The 19,519-nt window shown below is 46.2% G+C and overlaps 1 protein-coding gene across 8 annotated transcripts in view; it reads right to left on the bottom strand.

Annotated features, from left to right (window-relative positions):
- The window catches only part of STAT6 (signal transducer and activator of transcription 6), a 725,020-nt gene that overhangs the window by 176,206 nt on the left and 529,295 nt on the right, over positions 1-19,519 (bottom strand). For all 8 annotated transcript variants that reach the window (XM_086959999.1, XM_086960023.1, XM_086960016.1 and 5 more), the window contains 4 exons: positions 13,049-13,141; positions 11,437-11,643; positions 4,038-4,132; positions 2,514-2,650 (listed from right to left, as the gene is read on the bottom strand). In XM_086959999.1, coding sequence (XP_086816125.1) covers positions 2,514-2,650; positions 4,038-4,132; positions 11,437-11,643; positions 13,049-13,141 — 532 coding nt within the window. The remainder of the gene's footprint in view (positions 1-2,513; positions 2,651-4,037; positions 4,133-11,436; positions 11,644-13,048; positions 13,142-19,519) is intronic.

Raw genomic sequence — 19,519 nt, forward strand, 5'->3', positions numbered from 1 at the left:
ATATTAGTATCGTGGAGTGTTGGGAACCCGAAAGCATTCACTTGCGGATGGCACCGTCCTGTCGAACTCCCATTGTGTGCCAGAATGACTGGTGTTGTTTCCTGCAGAAGTGCTGTAGCAAGCCCTGAGATTCTCCAGATAAATGCATCCAGGCTCTGGCTCTCCACTGAACAGCCCCTTCCCCACCTCACACCAAAATGTGGCTGATGGAGGGTGGGAGAGAATCTTGTTCGGTTGACACACACACCCCAAGGAAGAGCAAGACCACTCACATGAGCAGCGGTGAAGCCAGAAGAGGTCCCAAGATAGGCAAAACACTCCAGACAACTTGAAAATAGTTGCTGTCACTGAGACACAATAAGGAGGATATTCAGAGACCCTGAACTATCATGGCTTTGCAAGGCAGAGCTCGTCCGTGGTAAGAAGAAAGGACCAAGATTTGAAATCGAGGAAGGATCACTTGGTTGAGGTGGGTGTTGGTGTTCACAAGTCCTGTTTCCTACGCTTTCAGATAATCAGAGATTGTCATGAACACCCTCCAATGGGGCTAAACATGTGTAGGCCTGTTTTTTGCTCCACCAGCCACTGCTGTCTCTGCTTCTCGTCTCCGGGCTCATGGCGACAGAAGTAGGAAGAGATGTAAGAAGGGAAGTAAGAGCCCTGTTTACTTTCAGCAGTTTCCACTCACTGCCTTTCCTGTATTCCCTAGAAGGAAACAAGATGTCTGTCAAGAAGTTAATAATGGTACCAGGTGTCCATCCGGTGCTGTCATCAGGTCTCAAAGGGTGAGTAATGTTGTCACTTCAACTACACCTCGCATTTTTGTGAATATACATCCATAACCTACGAGCAGAGAAGCCTCGACCCTGAACAGTTTTAGGGATAGAAAGATCAGCCCATGTCCACATTTTCTAGTTAACGACCACTTGTAGCATTGGAGCTCTAGCAAGTATATTGATGTTGTTATCCAGAATGACAACAGAAGGCAACTTGAGGGTTGAAAGGTCTAAGCAGGCACAACCAGGGACAACGGAGTTTCAGTACAGTGAGTTAGAATGAATAAATATACTCAGGTTGTGTTCCTTGGGAGGGACTGTAGCCACAGTGACATGCTTCTGATTCGTAATGCATTTAATTTGTGCTTTTATGTATGACAAACCACGTGTAACAAGGAAAGCAGTTTCGGGGCATAATTGAACCAAGATAGCCGTGTGATTGGGAAAGTCCCGAAAAAGCGGGACGAGAGAAAACAGAGTGTTGGTGAGGTACACATCAGCTTTCTTGGTGGGAACAAGATTGTTGAAACTGGACACCATTCACCTTCTTCCTAAAAGTGGGATAGCTTTTGATGTCTTTGATCCAAGCTGGAAGGGAGTTTCCAAGTTAAGGATTTAGCAATGGATCGACAAATGCTACCATGTGTGCATTATATTTGGTTTGTGTCATGGACAGATTTGGCTGGAAAGTATAATCCAGTGAGATTTCGTAGTCTGAAAACTGATTGAAAGAAAAAATCAAGGGTCATTCTTTTGTTGAAACGCAGCTGTAAGCATTCTGTTAGGCTTGCATAATGCCTAGCACACAGGCCGAAGAAGCTTAACTTAGGGATAACTACCCTCGATCCTGAGTGAAATCTATCAATGTCCCTTTTAAATAATGTACAAGAATACATGTGGGTGTATGTTAGGGTTGATGGTAAGGGCACCGCATAACTGCCACATCTGTTGTCCACTAACATGGAGTGGGTAGAAAGACAAGGAATGAGCTGACATACATCAGATATTAATGTTTAAGGACCACGAGTCTGTAGCACACTAAATTGTCTCCAAGTGCTAATAACAGATGCTGTGTTCATTTTACAGCTCTCAGAAGAATAAGTTAACAAGCAGAGATGTGTTCCTGTGGCCTTAGACACACAGCTCTCTGAACTGGATGCATTAGTTCACTAAGCTGTCATGCCAGATGCGACCAAGTGTGCTAAGATTCCACGTCATACATGGTTGGTGCACGTTTGTGAAATGGAATGCTGAGATGGCTACCAGTCACTACAGGAATCAAAGATGCTAGGTGCATAAAATAATAAAATAAAAAGGGAATCCTTGCCACTACATTCCTTTGCCAGTGGACAGGAAGTATGAGAAAGGGTTAGAACGGTATCTGATCCTGCTTACAGTGACCCATTGAGCTACTAGTCACAGTATGCCATGGCCTGAGGAAATGAAATTAATTTAAGATGATAAATTAGACTGTTTTGCAGGGACTTTATATTAGAATCTAAAGAACTTGGATAAGCATGCAGGTTGACGTTTCTCAATACGTACTTTTTTTTCAGACGTCTAGAGATCGCTGAAAACTTTAGGCACATTTAGAGTCACTTTTTACATGTTGTGGAGCCTTCCAAACAGCATTTAGGAGTTTTGAAAAATGGTGCCCCCTGTTACCTAGACATCTATGTATCCATCACTCCCACCCTCCCACAGTCCAACCTGTGAGTATTCAAGGCTTAAGCTTACCCTCTTGGTTCCTCAAGATGTGGGCAATAGTGATTCCTCCAATTTCCGAATCACTAAACCTGAGAAGGAAGGTGCCATCTGGCTGCGAGCAGAGGAGTTTGTGGACATACTGTTTGCTGATGAACCCGATAATGAGCCTGTGGGATAATTCAGAATTTGTTAACTTCATAGTGTAACAGAAAACATCACTCAGCACTTTCGAGTCGACTGTGTCAGCTCTACAATCCAGTATCTATGTGTGAAGTGGCAGTCAGCTATCAGGATAACTCTTGTTTACAAAGCTGGCCCACTTCAACAATGAATTGGACACTTCCTGTCTTCATTTTGTCATCTACTTCTGCTCTCAGTCAGGGTGTCCTTCAGTCATTTAGCAAATGTTTTTTACTTCTTCAAGATGGGCATGCCTACAGACTGAAAAATATACACCTTTGATTCTTCACAGTCAATATGTATTGCTCCCCTCTCACAGGCCCGACTACTTGGTTTAGGGAGCTTGTTTAGCACACCACTGAATCCTCTAAAGGTTCCTTGCCAATTAACAGTCCTAAAGGCATTACATTGACATATGTGCCACCAACCACATTATGCACCCCGAGCTAGAATTCGTGGACTGATCGTTTCTTCTGGAACACTCAGAAATGTGAATAGGACTTGGTCAGGATTTTTTTTTTACTAATTGCGGTCTTCTTTTTAAAAGAGTTCACAATAGCAACGGGCCACACAAAGGGACCGCTTTTACGAACTACAAAGTAATGAATTTATCATGAAAATAGAAAAGAGTGATTCAATATGTAAGTAAGACATTTAGGGAAAATGTAAATTATTTTATGGAAAAGACATGTACCTTTTAACTTTTGAAAAGAGAACATTTTAATAGTGACAAAAAGCATTTATTTTATTATATGCACTGCACTTTACGGTTATGAAAAAAACAAATAAAAGATTTTTTTTGACTGACTGTTTAAAAGAGTGAAACTTATCTGTGCAATTGGTAAGCAGTGCCAGCTAACAATCAGTGTATGTAACATGACTGAAATGGGCCAAGGAGCATCAAGGTAAAAGCTGTGGGGGTCAAATTCTGATTTGCTGGTGAAGCATTACTGCATAACATCATTCAGAGTTTCAGAAGGAGAACTTTGCTATGACTTTGTGCCCTTTTTTTAGAGCTAAATGATTGGTCAGCTTACCCTGCAGAAGCCACTGCTTGTTTCATTAGAGAGTGTTTACTGTCTGCTCTGGCTGTAGTAAAAACGTTAGTCCCAGTGGAAATTGTTAATTAGCCACCAACAAGTGTCCAGCATTATGATTATGTAAGGGGGCAAAATAAAGGAGATTTTGCAATTCCCACAAATACTGAACCACACAAAATCAATAAACATCTGTTATTGACCGCCAAGATACCTTTCTGGGTGAACCTGGGCTTTACAAATACACGTTAGGTAATGTTAAAGTCCTACACATCTCAACATAGTTACAACGCGCAGATACACCTGAAGGCTAAGATGTAAGAAGTTCTTAACTTACTTGTCTGACCAGTAGCTTTTCAGGCATTTTTTGCTGAGCTCTACCACACCATCAAACCACTGCCAAAAGGTGAAGCTGCGCCCGGGGAGCAGTTCCTGTCAGTGAACAAATGAAAGCGAGATGAGTGACAGTGAAGAACCGGAGGAGGCAATCAGGGAAGCAGACTGATCAGAACACTGTCACTTGGAGATAGCCTGACCTACATCAAGCTCGAACAAGAGTGCTACACTTATCGGCTTCTGTAAAGAAACAGTGCCGCCATATTACAGTCATTCATTTCTAGTTTGAGGATCCAGCCGGTTCCACCATTACACTTCATATGCGTGCTGCAGCAACCCCAGGTATTTCAGATGAAGCACCCAAAACAGACCTGCCAAACCAGCACACTACCCTTAAACCACAGCAGGACTGTGTGATTCCAGAGAAAGGGCCCCACAGGCAGCTTTTCCACTGCATCATCAGTCTGTCCCGGAATATCCGCAAGACGTCAACATTCCAAAATGGCAGAAGTTCCACCTATATATTCTTCCACAACACCGGAGTGCACAACCTGTAACTCTTGCAGTGATGATACACGTCTATTCTCATTCTCCAATAGGACTCTTAAACTGCAGTTTGACCAGTGTGGTGACGGCTTCAATAGAAAGACGGAGCCGTCACGAGTAATGACAGAAGCCTTTATTTAAAGTTAAGTATTACACCTGCGACCTCAGCCACAGCCTATTGTTCACGCTGTCACCGCCTCAGTGTCCCCGGCGCTCGCCTTGGAACGCTGGTCGCGGTGACATTCTAAGTGATGTCACCGCGAGCAGCACCATTACACGCGGAGCCGCCGGGGGACAAAAGAGGGAGATACCACACATCCCCCTTCCCTGCGGGAATTGAAAACATAAGATAAACAAAATGCAGAAACCAGAAATGGGTTAAAACCGTACATAGGTAGAATGGCATAAATCACATCATTACATATTGATCAAAACGCCTGGGAGGCCTGGTCACTCTCCTGCTGGGTCTGTGGCCCGGATGAGAAACACCTGACGGTCTCCTGACAGTGAAACCGCTATCCCTCCCAGGACCCTTCTCCCCCCCCTTAGCATCTTCTTGGACCTCTATAGGAGGGTGGTACTTAACAACTCTCCCTAGGTTCCATATTTTCCCCTCTTGGGTTTTGACTGCATTCTTGAAAAGTTTCGTGATTTTCGTGGGGCTGCTGTACTCTGACCAGCTTGCCTTCCCTGTGGGAGCTTTGATCTTGATACTATCGCCTACTACGAACTCAACCTCCCGAGTGGCCTTGCGTTGGTCGTAACCTTCTTTCCTTGATTTCATGGCTAGTTCTTGCCTCCTCAGGATATCCTTTTCTTTTGTGCGGTCTGACCACCCCTTGTGCCATTCCATCCACCCCGGAGTGAGCTTGGTGTTGGGTGTCCTTGCGCGGAGCAATTCGAACGGGGTGACGCTCGTCGTCTGATGTGGAGTGAACCTGTATGCTTCCAGACGCCTCCACATTTCTTCTTTCCAACTTATGCCACTGGCTTTGGCCAGCTGGATGCTCTCCTTGATGGTTTTGTTGAAACGTTCGACCATGCCATTGGTTTCTGGGTGGTATAATGCGCATCGCTTGTGTCTGATGCCTCTTTCTTCCAGGAAGTCTTCCATCTCCTTTGAGCACAGTTGCACTCCGTTGTCAGTGAGGATGTTGCTGGGGAGCCCCTCTCGGATAAATACCTCCTGTAAGAATCCAATGACAGTCTTAGTCGTGACTTCACTGACGAGTTTTATCTCCGGCCACCGAGAATACAAGTCCATGAGCACCAGCATGTAAGGTGTCCGTAGTTCCCCAGACATCGGGCCTATGATGTCTAAAGCCAACTCGTCCCATGGTCCTGACGGGGGCGGCCTGCACGCCATGGGTGGCGTCTGCTGCTTCAGGACCTTGTCGCTATTGCAGCACGGGATGCACTCCCTGATTCTCCTTTCCGTGATCAGGTCCATGTTCGGCCACCAATAGCTCTGCCTGAGTCTTTGTTTGGTCTTGGTGATACCTAAGTGCCCTTCGTGAGCTATCTCGACCAGGTTGTCTCTCACAGAAGCTGGTGGTACGAGTCTTGTTCCCCTGAACAGGCATCCGTCAACAATGGTCAACTCGTCCTTAACAGCCTGGAAAGGCCGCAGGTCTTCATCACGCTTGTCCCCGTGCTTCCATCCATCTCTCACTCTTCTGCAAACTTCTTCCATGGTCTTGTCCTCTTCTTGTGCCTTTCTCCACGTTTCTTTACCCAACGCCTTCTGGATGGTGCAGACATTCTCAACCATGAATCCTTCTTCATCTTCATCGGTTATGTCTCGCATTACACTTGCTTCTACATCACTGACAAGCCTGGACAGACAGTCAGCTGCAAGGTTTTGCGTTCCTGGAACATACTCGACATTGAATGTGTACTCCTGGAGACTGACCACCCAACGCCTTATCCTACTGGAGATGGCATCCAAACCCTTCTTGCTGAACACTTCTACCAACGGTTTGTGGTCGGTTCGGAGGGTGAACTGCGTACCCCACAGGAAGTCTCTGAACTTGCCTACTGCCCAGGATGCCGCCAATGCCTCCTTTTCAATGACTGAGTAGTTGTTCTCAGATTTTTGGAGTGACCTTGAGGCAAAGGCCACGGTTTCTTCTCCTTCCGCACCTTTCTGGGTAAGAACCGCTCCCAACCCTTTCGCACTAGCATCAGTGGTGAGGATCGTTGTCCGTCCGGGCATGTAAGACTTCAAACTAGGGGCTTCCGCAAGAGCTCTCTTTACATCCTCGAATTCGCTCTGGCATTCTTGGCTCCACTTGAACTCGCTTTCCTTCTTCAGCAGCAGCCTGATGGCGTAAGTCCTGCCTGCTAAGTTTCTGATGAACTTTCCATAAAACTCCAACATCCCCATGAATGATTTGATCTCGTCTTTGTTCTTGGGAGGTGACAGATTCACAATGGTGTTTTGGAGCTCGATCTTGGGACGTATGCCCTCTGCTGTAATCTTGTGACCCAGGAAATCCAATTCGGCACAGCTAAAAACGCATTTGTTCTTCTTCACGGTAAGACCCTGGGACAAAAACCTCCTCAGCACACATCTCAGTCTCTGATCATGCTCAACTTGGTTCTTTGCAAACACCAGCACGTCATCCTGGTAACACATGACGCCAGGGATGCCCTTCAGGATGTTGCCCATGATTCTTTGGAAGACGGCAGCCGCCGAGACTAGGCCGAAAGGCATCCTTTTGAACTTGTAAGCGCCCATGGGTGTCACAAAAGCAGTGAGTTCTTGAGACTCCTCGTGAAGTTTTATCTGGAAATAGGCCGAGGTGAGATCGAGGGTGGAAAACACCTTAGCACCCTCTAGCATGCTCATCATTTGGGTGATGTTCGGCAAGGGGTATCGGTCAACGACGACCTCTTTGTTGAGTGCCCTCAAATCAATGCAGAGCCGGACCGACCCATCCTTTTTCTTCGCTGCCACGATGGGCGCCAACCATTCGGTCGCCTCCACAGGTTCGATAACTCCAGCCTTGCACAGTTTCTCCAGTTCAGTTCTGACCTCCTCCTGAATGGCTATGGGGAGTCTTCTGACTTTAGCCACAACGGGCTTGGCATCCTTCTTCAATTTGATTTTGTGGCAGTAGTTCTTCAAACACCCAAGCTTTTCCCTAAATACCCCTTCAAATTCTCTTGTGATGTCATCCTCACCTTCCTGTATCTCTTGTATCAGGATTTGGGGATTGCTGTTGGGATTGAGGTACACCCCTAACCCCTTTTGTGCACGCCACCCCAAAATGTTGTCCCCTACAGTGGACACATATACTTTTGAGACCGTAGACCTGTTTCTGTACTCAATTTTACTCAGGAAGTACCCTTTCATGGAGATGGGGCGCCCCGCATATCCTCCTGGTCTCAGGTCTAACCTCCTCAAGATTATCTTGCCTTTTGACACCCGTGAGAACTCCTTGGCATTAATGATAGTTATTCGAGAACAAGAGTCAAACAATGCATCTAACTCAACATTCCCAACTTTTATGGTGTCTTTAGGACTTTCAACTTGTTCCTCATCTACCTGTGCTGTAACTTCTTTACCCAAGGGGTTTCTGGGACCAGGCGTCTTCAACTCTTGTACTTGCACAACAAATTTGTCGCTCACCACATTCGTTCTGTCTCTATTCTGTCTACTGGCCCCTTGCCCACTCTTGCAAAACTGCCTGAAATGGCCCTTCTTACCACACTTATTACATGTGAACCTGAGGGCAGGACACTCCTTGTCGTTGGCTAGGTGCCCTTGTTTCCCACACCTGTAGCAGGTACCTTTGTATGACCCTCCCGGTCTGCTTTCCTTCTGCTCCTTGCCCACTGCCTTCTGACCTTTAACAACAGACACAGTCTCGCATTCGGACACCACCTCACTGACATTCACCTTGTCATCGATCTTCTTCTCCCCTGCATCTTGCTTAATTTCTTTGACGCACTGCAACATGTGCTCTACCTGCTTGGCTATGATGAGAACTTCTCTTAACGGCGGGTCATCTTTAAGCCACAGCTCTTCACGCACTCGTTCCATCCTGCAGGTCAAAACAAACTGGTCCCTGATTCTCTCCTCACTCGCTCCCCCAAACTTGCATGTGGCGGCCAATTTTCTCAATTCAGACACAAAATCCTCTATAGACTCTCCTTCCTTCTGCGCTCTCTTACCAAAGTGGTACCTCTCCATAATTGTGCTAGTCTTAGGGAGGTAGTGCAAATCTAACTTCTTAAGGCTAATTTCAAACTCATTCAGTCCCCTTGCTTCCTGCGCACCTAAATCCGGGAGATGGTCTAGGACTTCCTCCCCTTCTGCACCCAGATAATAAGCTAACAAAGCAACTTTTCTTTCTAACCCTAAGTTAGGCCCACACACAGTAGCGTAATTTAAGAAAACTTTCTTCCATTTTTTCCATAAGATGGTGGGGTCACCTGGGTTTGTTAAGAAAAAGGGTGGAGGGGTTACACTTTGCATGTTTTAAACCACAACAGTTTCAGAACAAGACAGGACTCTTTACGTTTGCACCGCCCTTCCCTCGTGGGACTCAAAGAGGTGGACACCCTCAGCTTACGCCTGGCAATATTGGTAGAGACCCTAGCTATTAGGGCTGAAGGGTGCACCGTACTGCTCTGCTTAAAACTCAAAAAAGGTCTGGCAAAGACTATGGTGAAGAGTCCAACATCCCTCTGGGCAACTGGGTGAACACCTCCAGTACAGAATTCTTCCAAAGTCAAAGTTTTCACTCTTCTAGTGCCCTCCAAAAAGTTCCACAACAAAGTACAGCCAATCTTCCTAATGTCAATCCTAAACTGCTCCTGCGCTGTGTAGGTCACGGCGGGGTCTTTATAAGGCTTATTAACGCTGAGCTCCAAGGCTTCACACTGCTACATGCGTCGCGCTTCCCAGATGCCCTCTGAGGTGCTGCTCTTAAACCTCCCTTTGCCGAGTTTGTTCCTCGTTTCCCCGCAGCACTCTTATTAGGCACTCCTCGCAGCCCCCTTGATGTTTTTCACACAGGCTCCTGACGTGGAGGGAGTCTAAACACATTAATCTCCACTAACGCGCTGCCCCAGTGTGCTCCTCAGAAACAAAGCGGAAGGTTGACACGCATTGAAGCGGCACTATTGTCCGTTTAAGCTCCCACGCACACGTGAAATATGCAGATGCGCTTTAGAAGCGGCGCGCGGCAAAAGTCTTTTCTTCAGCAAGTGACTTCGAGGCTCGAGCGGAGCTTGTGCCCATTTACTAAAATGCTCCTGTCACATTTCGATGCCGGCAGTGTCTGCGTGAGAGGGTCTGACAGTGTGCTGTGAAGGGACGCGCTAACAGCAGGCAGGAGTCACCTTACTTTCTCCGTAGATTAAAGCGGTTTCCTTCACGACACGCCTCACACGGCTCGCCCCTGCCGACTGCTCGATGACCTCGGGACACTCTCTTCCACTTTCTGCTTTTCCCGGAATCACGCAGCAACGCCCGCTTTCTTTCCTCTTCTCCAGCTGTTTTTCTTCAATTCCCCTTTGGCGTGTTGAGGTCGCAGAAGGTCACCCTCGTCGCCAGTGTGGTGACGGCTTCAATAGAAAGACGGAGCCGTCACGAGTAATGACAGAAGCCTTTATTTAAAGTTAAGTATTACACCTGCGACCTCAGCCACAGCCTATTGTTCACGCTGTCACCGCCTCAGTGTCCCCGGCGCTCGCCTTGGAACGCTGGTCGCGGTGACATTCTAAGTGATGTCACCGCGAGCAGCACCATTACACGCGGAGCCGCCGGGGGACAAAAGAGGGAGATACCACAACCACCCCTATCAGAACTAAGTGTTGATGAAAGCAGTCAAAATGTCCAGGTGAAACGCCATGGGAGCATGGAAATTTACCAATGGAATTTGACGCCGTAATCCAGATTCCCCGCAAATTTTTCATTTTCTCATTAGAATCTTAGGATCTCAATTGTAATCCTCGGTAAGTCTGCACCCAAAGCTGCTAGAAACTCCCAGGGGATGGAGGTGGTGGTAGGAAATAGATACCAGGAGAAATCGTAATGAAGTTCAATGAGTTGATATTTGTCACTTCTTTCGGGAGAACATTATCACTATTAAATTCTAAACGTTCTGAGCCAAAAGGGGGTTGTGAAGAGACAAGAGCGAAGGGCATTCATTTCAACACTATAAGAGTCAACCTCAATCGTTTAATCTACAGTGCTCAGTTTTTCCAGGCCTTCAACCATCTATAAACTTCTTCTGGCACAAGTTATGAATAGTTATCATCCAACTCTAGGTTGATCTCAGAGGCACAGGAAAGAGGCAGTGGACAGTGGCTTACTTTGCCAAATGTTGGGCTGGCATACACTCTTCATGCATAGAGGTCGGTCCCAGTGATTTACTTGCACTTTGTGAGCCCATCATTTTGGGGTTAGCTGTACTTTTTACAATATAAATATTAGTGGGTTGGTCTAGATATCCTTTTTTAATTATGAAAAGTAAACGTTTTTCTTTGCGGAACTGGTGGATATTTTGTCAAGAAGACCGCTTTGTAAGTTCTCCCCCTTTATAATGAATCGGGTACACTTGTTAACATACTGAACATTTTACACCACTTGTAACACATCGCCCAACTTAAAATGTATTACAGCTCCCAAAAAACATATAATTCTGTTTGTTTGTAAGTTAGATCAATGGACTGCAAGAATTACAACTGGAGGGCATGAATGCTTTATTGGCATGGCATATAGAAACAGTAGCTTTCCTGTATCTAGAGAGGAGCTTGACCTGCGCGAGACCACTATCTGCTACTTAATTCAACATCCTGTCCTATGTCACCTTAACGTTGACTCGGAGACATAAGCTCACCTTATTGAACTGGGACCAAGAGACGTTGCGATGCTGGAAATCCTCTGCATTCAAACTGTTGTCGTTGAAGACTTTCTGGGCCAAAAAGATGAAATGTTCAGGCAGGAGACTCTGGCTGGTGCCCACCTCCGAAACAAATCTCAGGTTCAAAGTCTCGCACATCTTAGGCCACGCCACACTTTCTGAGACTTTAAAAGGGTGTCGTTCCTAAAGGCAACCACAGACAAGAAGGGTTTAGGAGTGAGGTGGGGAAGAGAAATAAGAAATAATAATAATAATAATGATTCCTATTTGTAAAGCACAGCCATATCACCCTTAAGGGTTTCAAGGCGCTGGGGCCCATCAGGGAGATTAAGTAAGCTATTGCCCAGAGTCACATGATGCTGAGCTAAACTGGCACCAGGGAGCCAACCATGACCCTCTGCTTCCAGAGTCAGCAGCTATGGCCGCTGCACCACACCTAAGGGGGAAGACTTAGTGTCCTGGGATTGGTGCCTAGTGGGGGGGGAGCACAATCATAGGTACTGATATGAATTTTCTGATGTATATTTATTTCTGATATATCAATGTATTGGAATTAGGATTTTATTGGTATAATGTTTTATATGAATAAGCTGAAACAATAAATAAATAATTCAATATCCGTAGTGGAGTTTTGAGTCCAGCTTCATCTGTGCCCTCTGTTGGGAACAGTGGCTGGTTAGGGTGCAAGCACACCTTAGGTGGCCTTTTATAGATGGACTCAGAAGTCAGTACTGTATGTTGTGGTCTGGATTTTCCAGTGGCGGGGCACCAAGGATTTTAGGACCCAAATATGGGCACCAGAAGGCCCAGTGGGGAGTCTGCGTTTGGCTTGGATGATTTTACCTAGAACAAATTCCTCCCAAGTTTTACCTGGATGAATTAAGATGGGAAAGTCGGCCACGGTTTCAAGTAATGCAGGTGAGAAAGAGGGATACGCGCAATTTTGCAGGTATTCCTTATTCCGACCTGTGAACCTCGGAACAGGGAAGTAAAACTGAATGGGGCATAAATATAAGATGCAGTATTGGTATTTCTCTGAGCAGTGTTTCCTTCCAATATTTCTGCAGGAGATAGAATGAGAGCACAAGTCATATTAGCAAATGTACTGATATACTTCTGTAAAACACCAAAGTGTGGCTGGTTTCAATAACCGCAAAGCACCAGAAGAAAAAAGATCAGAAATGGACCATCCTCATTTCCTAGGTGTGTAATGTTGTTCAACTTGAACAGAAACTGACTTGAGGCGCCCATGTCCACTTCGGGTCTGACTGCTGGACCTGCTGATCCATGTTTACAATTATTTTTATTGTAGTGATTATACAATCAAGTAGATTACAGTCATTATAACATAACAGCCATGCATGTGCGCAAGTCATATAGCAACACAGGTCGCCATTAAGGTTAGTTCGTCTCCACTGTCTCGTTAGCGAGTTCATCCATAGGATTTCTCCCTGTGACTCCTGGGACGCTGGGTGCTGATCCATGGTTGAATGAGGAGACATAAAGATGCTGTGAGATATTGTCACCAGACCCTACTTCCAGCCTGTGGCACTGTGCACCTTTTCGTTTCGCACCAATGGTTACTTACCACCTCTGCAAACGCATTATCCCACAGTATTGTAGCTTTCGCATTGTTATCCTGGTTCCCATGCACAATCACCACTAGGGGCAGCGACAGGGCCTGCAAGAAAGAGTAAGCAGGTAACTTTAGGGGCTAACAACTACTAACAAGCATTTACAAGGCAATAGGTCTCGCAATGACATTGTTGTTAGCTATTGGCATTGAAAATGTAATTGTTTTTTTTCCCCTTTGTGTAGCATTAATCAAATGGTGTAATTGAAAATGGCAATAGCTCACTTTGTTGTAATGGCGAAATCTATTACATTGCATTTGTACTACAATACATTCTCTCTCGAAACTCCATATTCTTTTACAACACATCAGCAAATATACCAATATACCTATAGCCGGGGTATTAGTTACACCTGAAGGCAGAATTGTCATGTCTTATTTGGTGTAGCCTTAAAAAATTAGGAATTACTGGTAGAATCTGTAATTCTGTATCTAATTCCAGGTGCTATTTCTCATTTTACTGGGACAATTAAGCTTTCATCAGCGTAAATATCTGGTTAATTGCATAGGATCCGCGGTGATCCCACAGAGCTTGTTATTTCAATGGGGCAGGTAACTAATGAAGTAAGGGGGCACAGGTAATAAATAGTCACTGCATTATTTTTGGTAGTGTACTTATAATTTTCTAAAGAAATGTTAAAAAGTAGCAGGGGGTAGAGAGGCGTGGTAAGCAGGTGAAGTAGAGAGCGTGACCACGGGAGGGGGGTGGTACTGCTGAGGGAATAAAGAGAGAGTTGAAAGTAAAGATGCAAGTGAGATCTGAAGCAAGAGAGAGGAGAGACTGAACTGGAGGGCGGGGGGTGGGGCAAGGAGTGGATAGAAGATGGAGACCGAAGGAGATGTGTAAGATCAGAGTGAGTGGGAGGGAACTGGAAGGGGTTGGAGGGGAAGAGGCGCGGGAGGAAGAGGATGGAGGAAGGGGGGAGAAATAGTGTACTTTGGGAGCTCAGAGGAGGAAGATGAAGAAGGGGCACATGTGAGGGACTCGTAAGTGACGCGAGAGAGCGTGTGAAAGCGATGATGGACTTAGAGGCAAAGGTAGGGGCAGATGAGGCCACATGGCAGAGCTGTTAGTCTAGAGATGGGGTGAACAGAAAGGAAAGATGGCCTCGGGAGGGGGCAGAAAAGGAAACAAGGAGAGAGTCAAGACGAGGAGTGAAAGGGCGAGAGACACAAGGAGGGAAAAAAGAGAACGAGAAGCAGGAGAGGGGGGGTTAATGGAGGGAAGAAGTGGAAAGAAGAAGGCAGTGATGAGACAGATAGAGAGAGGCCCAAGCAGGGGAGAGAGGCTGCCGAGTGAACCCGAGTGGAGAGGCACCCGGAGGTTGTGAGAGGGTGAGAGGATGCAGACATGGATGGCAAGGCGAGAAAGACGGAAGGTAGGGGCCGAGGTAGGGTTCTAGAAGAGTTAAAGACAGGGTGCTGGGAGGGTCCAGTACATCAGTAACTTTAAAAGTTGGTAGGTAGTCATAGTTTCGAAGATGTTTAGCCAAATCTGTAGTCCCCATTCCCCTCTTTGCGCCTCTCTTCACCGGCGCTGACCCTAAATATAGATCTTAAAAGCGGCCAGTACACCCACTAAACGTGTGTCCGCGAAATCCCGCTCATCTTTTAATCCACTGCTTGAAGAAGTGGAGTTCAGGCCTACTTAGCACATCTGGGTTTTGCTGGCAGAGGGTGACAAAGGCCAGCAGCTTGGTTCGGTGTTCGCCTGGCTGAGGGGTGCAGTCTCAAGGAGCAGCACGCGCTCATGCAAGGAAGCGACGCAAGTACAGTAAAGTTTTAGGATGGAGACTAGGGCTTGGAAGCGCAGTGGGTGGTGTAAACAGACAGTGGCTGATGTGAGGGTTTCTATGGGGGGCTTATGCTTGGAACAGCCGACCTTGGAGGGGTGGTGGGGTGGGTTGGGTCTCGGCGTGGTTCAGGAGTCATTGGCATGCAGGGGTGAAATGGCAGCAACTGTCTAGCAGTTTAGGACAGGGGCAGTGTGCTCGGAGCAGGCGACTTTGAGCGGGGTGGTATTGGGTTGAGATCTAGGCGTGGATCGACATGGTGTGAGCGAACCGACCCAGGCAGCCGACATGCTCTGCCTCCCGCTGCTCTTCTGCTTGTTGAAGCTATGGTGGGTGAGTGTCAGAGACCGGGGGGTGTAGCACTCTGAGGGGGTCTTCAGTGGGGGCATGAGGGGGGCCCAGCTGTGCTTCCAGCCCAGTCTGAAGGAGGGGTACTTCCACAGCCTGTCAAGGCTAGTTTCAAATCACATGCACAGACTTGGAGGCCGGGCTGTCTCTAAGAGGACTGATGGGCCTGTTACCGAGTTAATTAAGGGGTGACCTAACTTATAACTAGAGCCGAGCGCTTCAGAAACTCGTGAACCAGCTGCAGCCTCGGCGAGCTTGCGATTGCCGTGGAGAGATCACTGAGAGGGGTTAGGTTCAGATGAGGACAATGCGGGTCATGACAAGTCCCCCCCGTAATACATTTGTCTTTGCCAGTACTTGCTTCTGGTGGATACCTGGCGCGCCAAGCAGTGCGGGGTGATCTGGGGTTCCATCTGGAGTAATAAAACAAGCTCTCCAAACAGTGTTGTTTGTTACCACCCCGTTTCCTTTTGGAACGGCCCATCCGGACTGGATCTCACGGCCTGTTTATATAACACGCCTCCTAAAGATAAGAAAGTGCTTTGCGACCGCCGCAAAGCAGAGGTGCCAGTGCGGATAGGCCGGCCGAAAAGGCCAAAGGGCGGCAACCAAAATACCCCATTTCCAATGGAAGGCCACTGTTTAGCATAAACAGTGAAACAAGCCAATAAAAACGAGGGTCGGGTCTTCGAGGCCCCTTCTGAAAACCCCTAATCCACAATATCTCTCGCCGAGCGAGCCGCGCTTTGCACTGCAATGCCAGGCGAGACCTAAAAATGCACTGGTTGCAAACTATCCTAATCAGTGTTTTTTTGTGTGACTCTTACATCTCTGGCCAAGCCACAGTTTTTAAATGTGAACCCCACCAGGAAGGGACCTTGAAGGTTTTATCCAAGCTATGGGAGTGACAGACAAGATAATATTACAGCTAACCTAGGCACTCTGTGGCCAGTTTGCCTGCTGCTGATGTCAATGAATAATTAAAATTTTGAAGGTAATTTAGAAATTGGCGGAGCAGGAGCTCCACCATAAAATGGCAGAGAGCCAGGCCAGCATAATTTGCAGTCCCTGTGCTCCATTAAAGGTAGGCTAACTGCTGGATTTCCAATAGCAAGGAGACCCTCCTACCTATAGCCCCTTCTTTTTGGGCAGTCCATTAACATTGATTTTCCATGCCCAGGCACAACAAGCCTGGGCAGGAAAATAAATAATGGCCCAATGCGTACAGAGAAAACCCTTCAGAAAGAAACTTACTCTCTGGGGGGGAGGGGGTATGTTTCCGAAAAGCAAAATAAAATGTATATTGACCCAAATACCATGGTGGCCTGCTAACACGGAGTGTTAGCAAAAGTGCATCCAACAATGAAGTGGATGCACGTTTTTCAAAGAAATCGAGGCAGGAAGAGATCTCTAAATGTGGTAGGAGGTCATTTGTCATGAGATCTTAGGCCTGGCCTCACTATGCTGCCTGAAAGGATCGAAATTACCTCCATGGTATTTGTTTCATCCGGGTATCCAGGAACAAGCAACTCAACTTGAGTCCATCACAAGCAGAAGTGCTCAGAATTTTCCTAGGCTCAACAAGGAGAGCAGACTTGGATTGTCAGTGCTGCGAAATAGCCAGAGTCTCTTTTTCCTTTTGGAGAACTTGCTATAGTGCGCTTATCTCAAAAGGTTCTACTATACTTGTACTCTAAGCTTCCTGTATCCAACTACTTGAGATAGCCCCACACCAGCAAGTGCTTGACAACTTCCATACAGATGTCTTATGAAGCTGCGTAGGGGCACACAATCTGCAGCAACTAGTAAAGCATGTTTGTCCCTCTATAGTGTTTGTGCCATACTTGTAGCCCCCTTGTGCTCCATCAAGCTCAGATAATGGGGCATCCTATGTCTACCTAGGGCTCTTACATTGAGACTTCAAATGAGCCGCCGTTTTGTGTTCCCATTCACTCCTATCAGAGTGTGAACATTATTAACCCCTGCTGTTTAACTCTGTTTGCAGGTCTTCCAAATAAATACATTAGACACCTTCCAATATTTGCAGACTGCAGTTGTCTGCCTTAGGTCTGATATGGCACACCAGTCTTTGGCTCTGAATAGTCAGCTGCAGACAATCATTCTACCCCTAACACACCTGCATGTATGCCAATATTCCTGCACTTCAACACTAAACTCTTCATTCACACACCATGAAACAAGGGGAGGTTGTCCTACTTAAGAATATAGGATAATTCACTACCTTGCGTATTTACTCGCTCGTCAACTCAACACCGGCCCCTCACATTGTATGTTAGGTTAAGGGGCTGCACACCGGTCACTGCATTCCTCTTAATAAGCAAGATTCATGCAAGTTAGCGACAAAATCCTCTGCATCCATTTCTAAATAACGTTGCAGTAATTATCAAGGTCATAATACCAGGCTGTGCAGATGTAGGTAGATAACAGCGTGCAGACTGTGGCTATTCGCTTGCACACAGACAACCACTAAAAGCCACTGTGAGGTTTCACATGTGACATCCGTCCAGCATTTGGACACTCAACTCTCAGAACAGCCCCTCTTCTGTTGCCTCTCACGAGATGATTGGCTGGAAGGGGCACAACTGTATATTGGTGCCTAAAAGGAGATGTGGTGTCTGTTAATTTATTCCTGAAGATAAACACTTCCAACCCGGGGGGTATTTTCAGAAATACCACTACTATTGTCAAACATGCAGGGCAGTGGGCCAGAGGCTGAACATGCACCACTCCTGAATGTTGTTGCATGCTGGCTTCACCTTGCTGTAACTTAGTAGATGCATCAGCATATTTACTCTAAATATCAAAAGAGGGAGGAAAGAGCACAGGTTATTGATCCCCACTTTGCTTCCCCACGTGTATACTAAATTATCAATGGGGAGTGGGATCATGTGATCTGGGAGGACCCCGAAAGGAAATCTGTGGGACCCTCAACAACTACTTCTAAATCTAAAATTACCTCCTATATAGGCCGCATCCTATGGGGCCTATATACCAAAAAAAGAAGAGGAGAACCATTCTTTCTCCATCACTCTAGGAGAATGATTTTATTCACAGAAAGAACATACCAGGGGACTGTGTACTGGGGGCGCAAGTAAGCTGAAACATGTAAACATATTTTAATTGAAAGATGTGAGGGATACCTTATACATTACCATACACATCTATTGCTGTTTTTAATTTTAACCCCTTCTAGGTTTTAATAAATCAACCAACCCTAGATAGGAGGTCATTTTAGATTTTTTTCACCCTTGTTGTGGATGCCACTGAATCTCTTCAGTCAGAGAGATTACCTCATGGTTGAGGAAAAGACCTAATGATGACACTATTAACTACCAGTACGTGAGTGGCGAAAACATACCACTAACAGCAAGTAGTTGTTGAGGCTCCCACGGATTTCATTTCAGGGGTCCTCCCTGATCACATGATCCCACTCCCCTTTGATGATTTTGGCATATTTCAACATAAAAAGTCCAGGAACACCTATCCACCCACCTTAGGACCCCCAAACAGGGCCCAAGAAAGCCAATTAGTTTGTTTAAATTAATTAAGTATACAGCAAAATAAAATGGAGTTTGGCCTGACATGTAGATTTGCAGGTTTCGTGATTGGTGCTTATGAGTTCGTGAGAAGGAATGAGTTAATTATGGGGTTTACTCATGTTATCGGTTCTTTCCTAAAAAAGAGGTTACAGCCGTCGCATGCCAAGTCAAAAAATTGTAGAATTTATTTAGAGCATCGCTTTCTGAAAACAGAACCTGATTTTCTCACAAAAAGGATTACTACTGCACGCTGCAGTTATCCCCAGTTCTTTTTAGTTTGGTGAAACCCGCTTTTTTTCAAACCCAGAGCACTCCCAGGGATACAGTTGCATTTTCATAGCTCAATGAACTGGCGACCATGTATCTTCCAGCGTGCGGATAGTATGACACCTAGTGGCGGGACAATGAACAACTTACGAAAGCAGATCAATCCAAAGCCTTGCGAGGCTGATGTCTGGGATGACCGTGACCAACGGGGTATATAGTATACGTGGTCATACTCCATTCCCCTGCTGTGGTAGCAGCAAATCCTTATCAATTCCCAATTTTCCAGCTGGATCGTGTGGACTCGGAACTGCTTCTCTTTCACTCTATGGCATTGGAGCAACAGCTCGGATTCTTCAGTTCCTTCTTTTTTTTTCAACTCAAGCAGCTTGTGCCAGAAAAACACAGGGGCATATTATCAACAACTAGCGATATTTATCGCTAAAGAAGCTTAGCGACAT

This window comes from Lissotriton vulgaris, chromosome 1_1 (genome assembly GCF_964263255.1).
Source record: "Lissotriton vulgaris chromosome 1_1, aLisVul1.2, whole genome shotgun sequence".
Lineage (NCBI taxonomy): Eukaryota > Metazoa > Chordata > Amphibia > Caudata > Salamandridae > Lissotriton > Lissotriton vulgaris.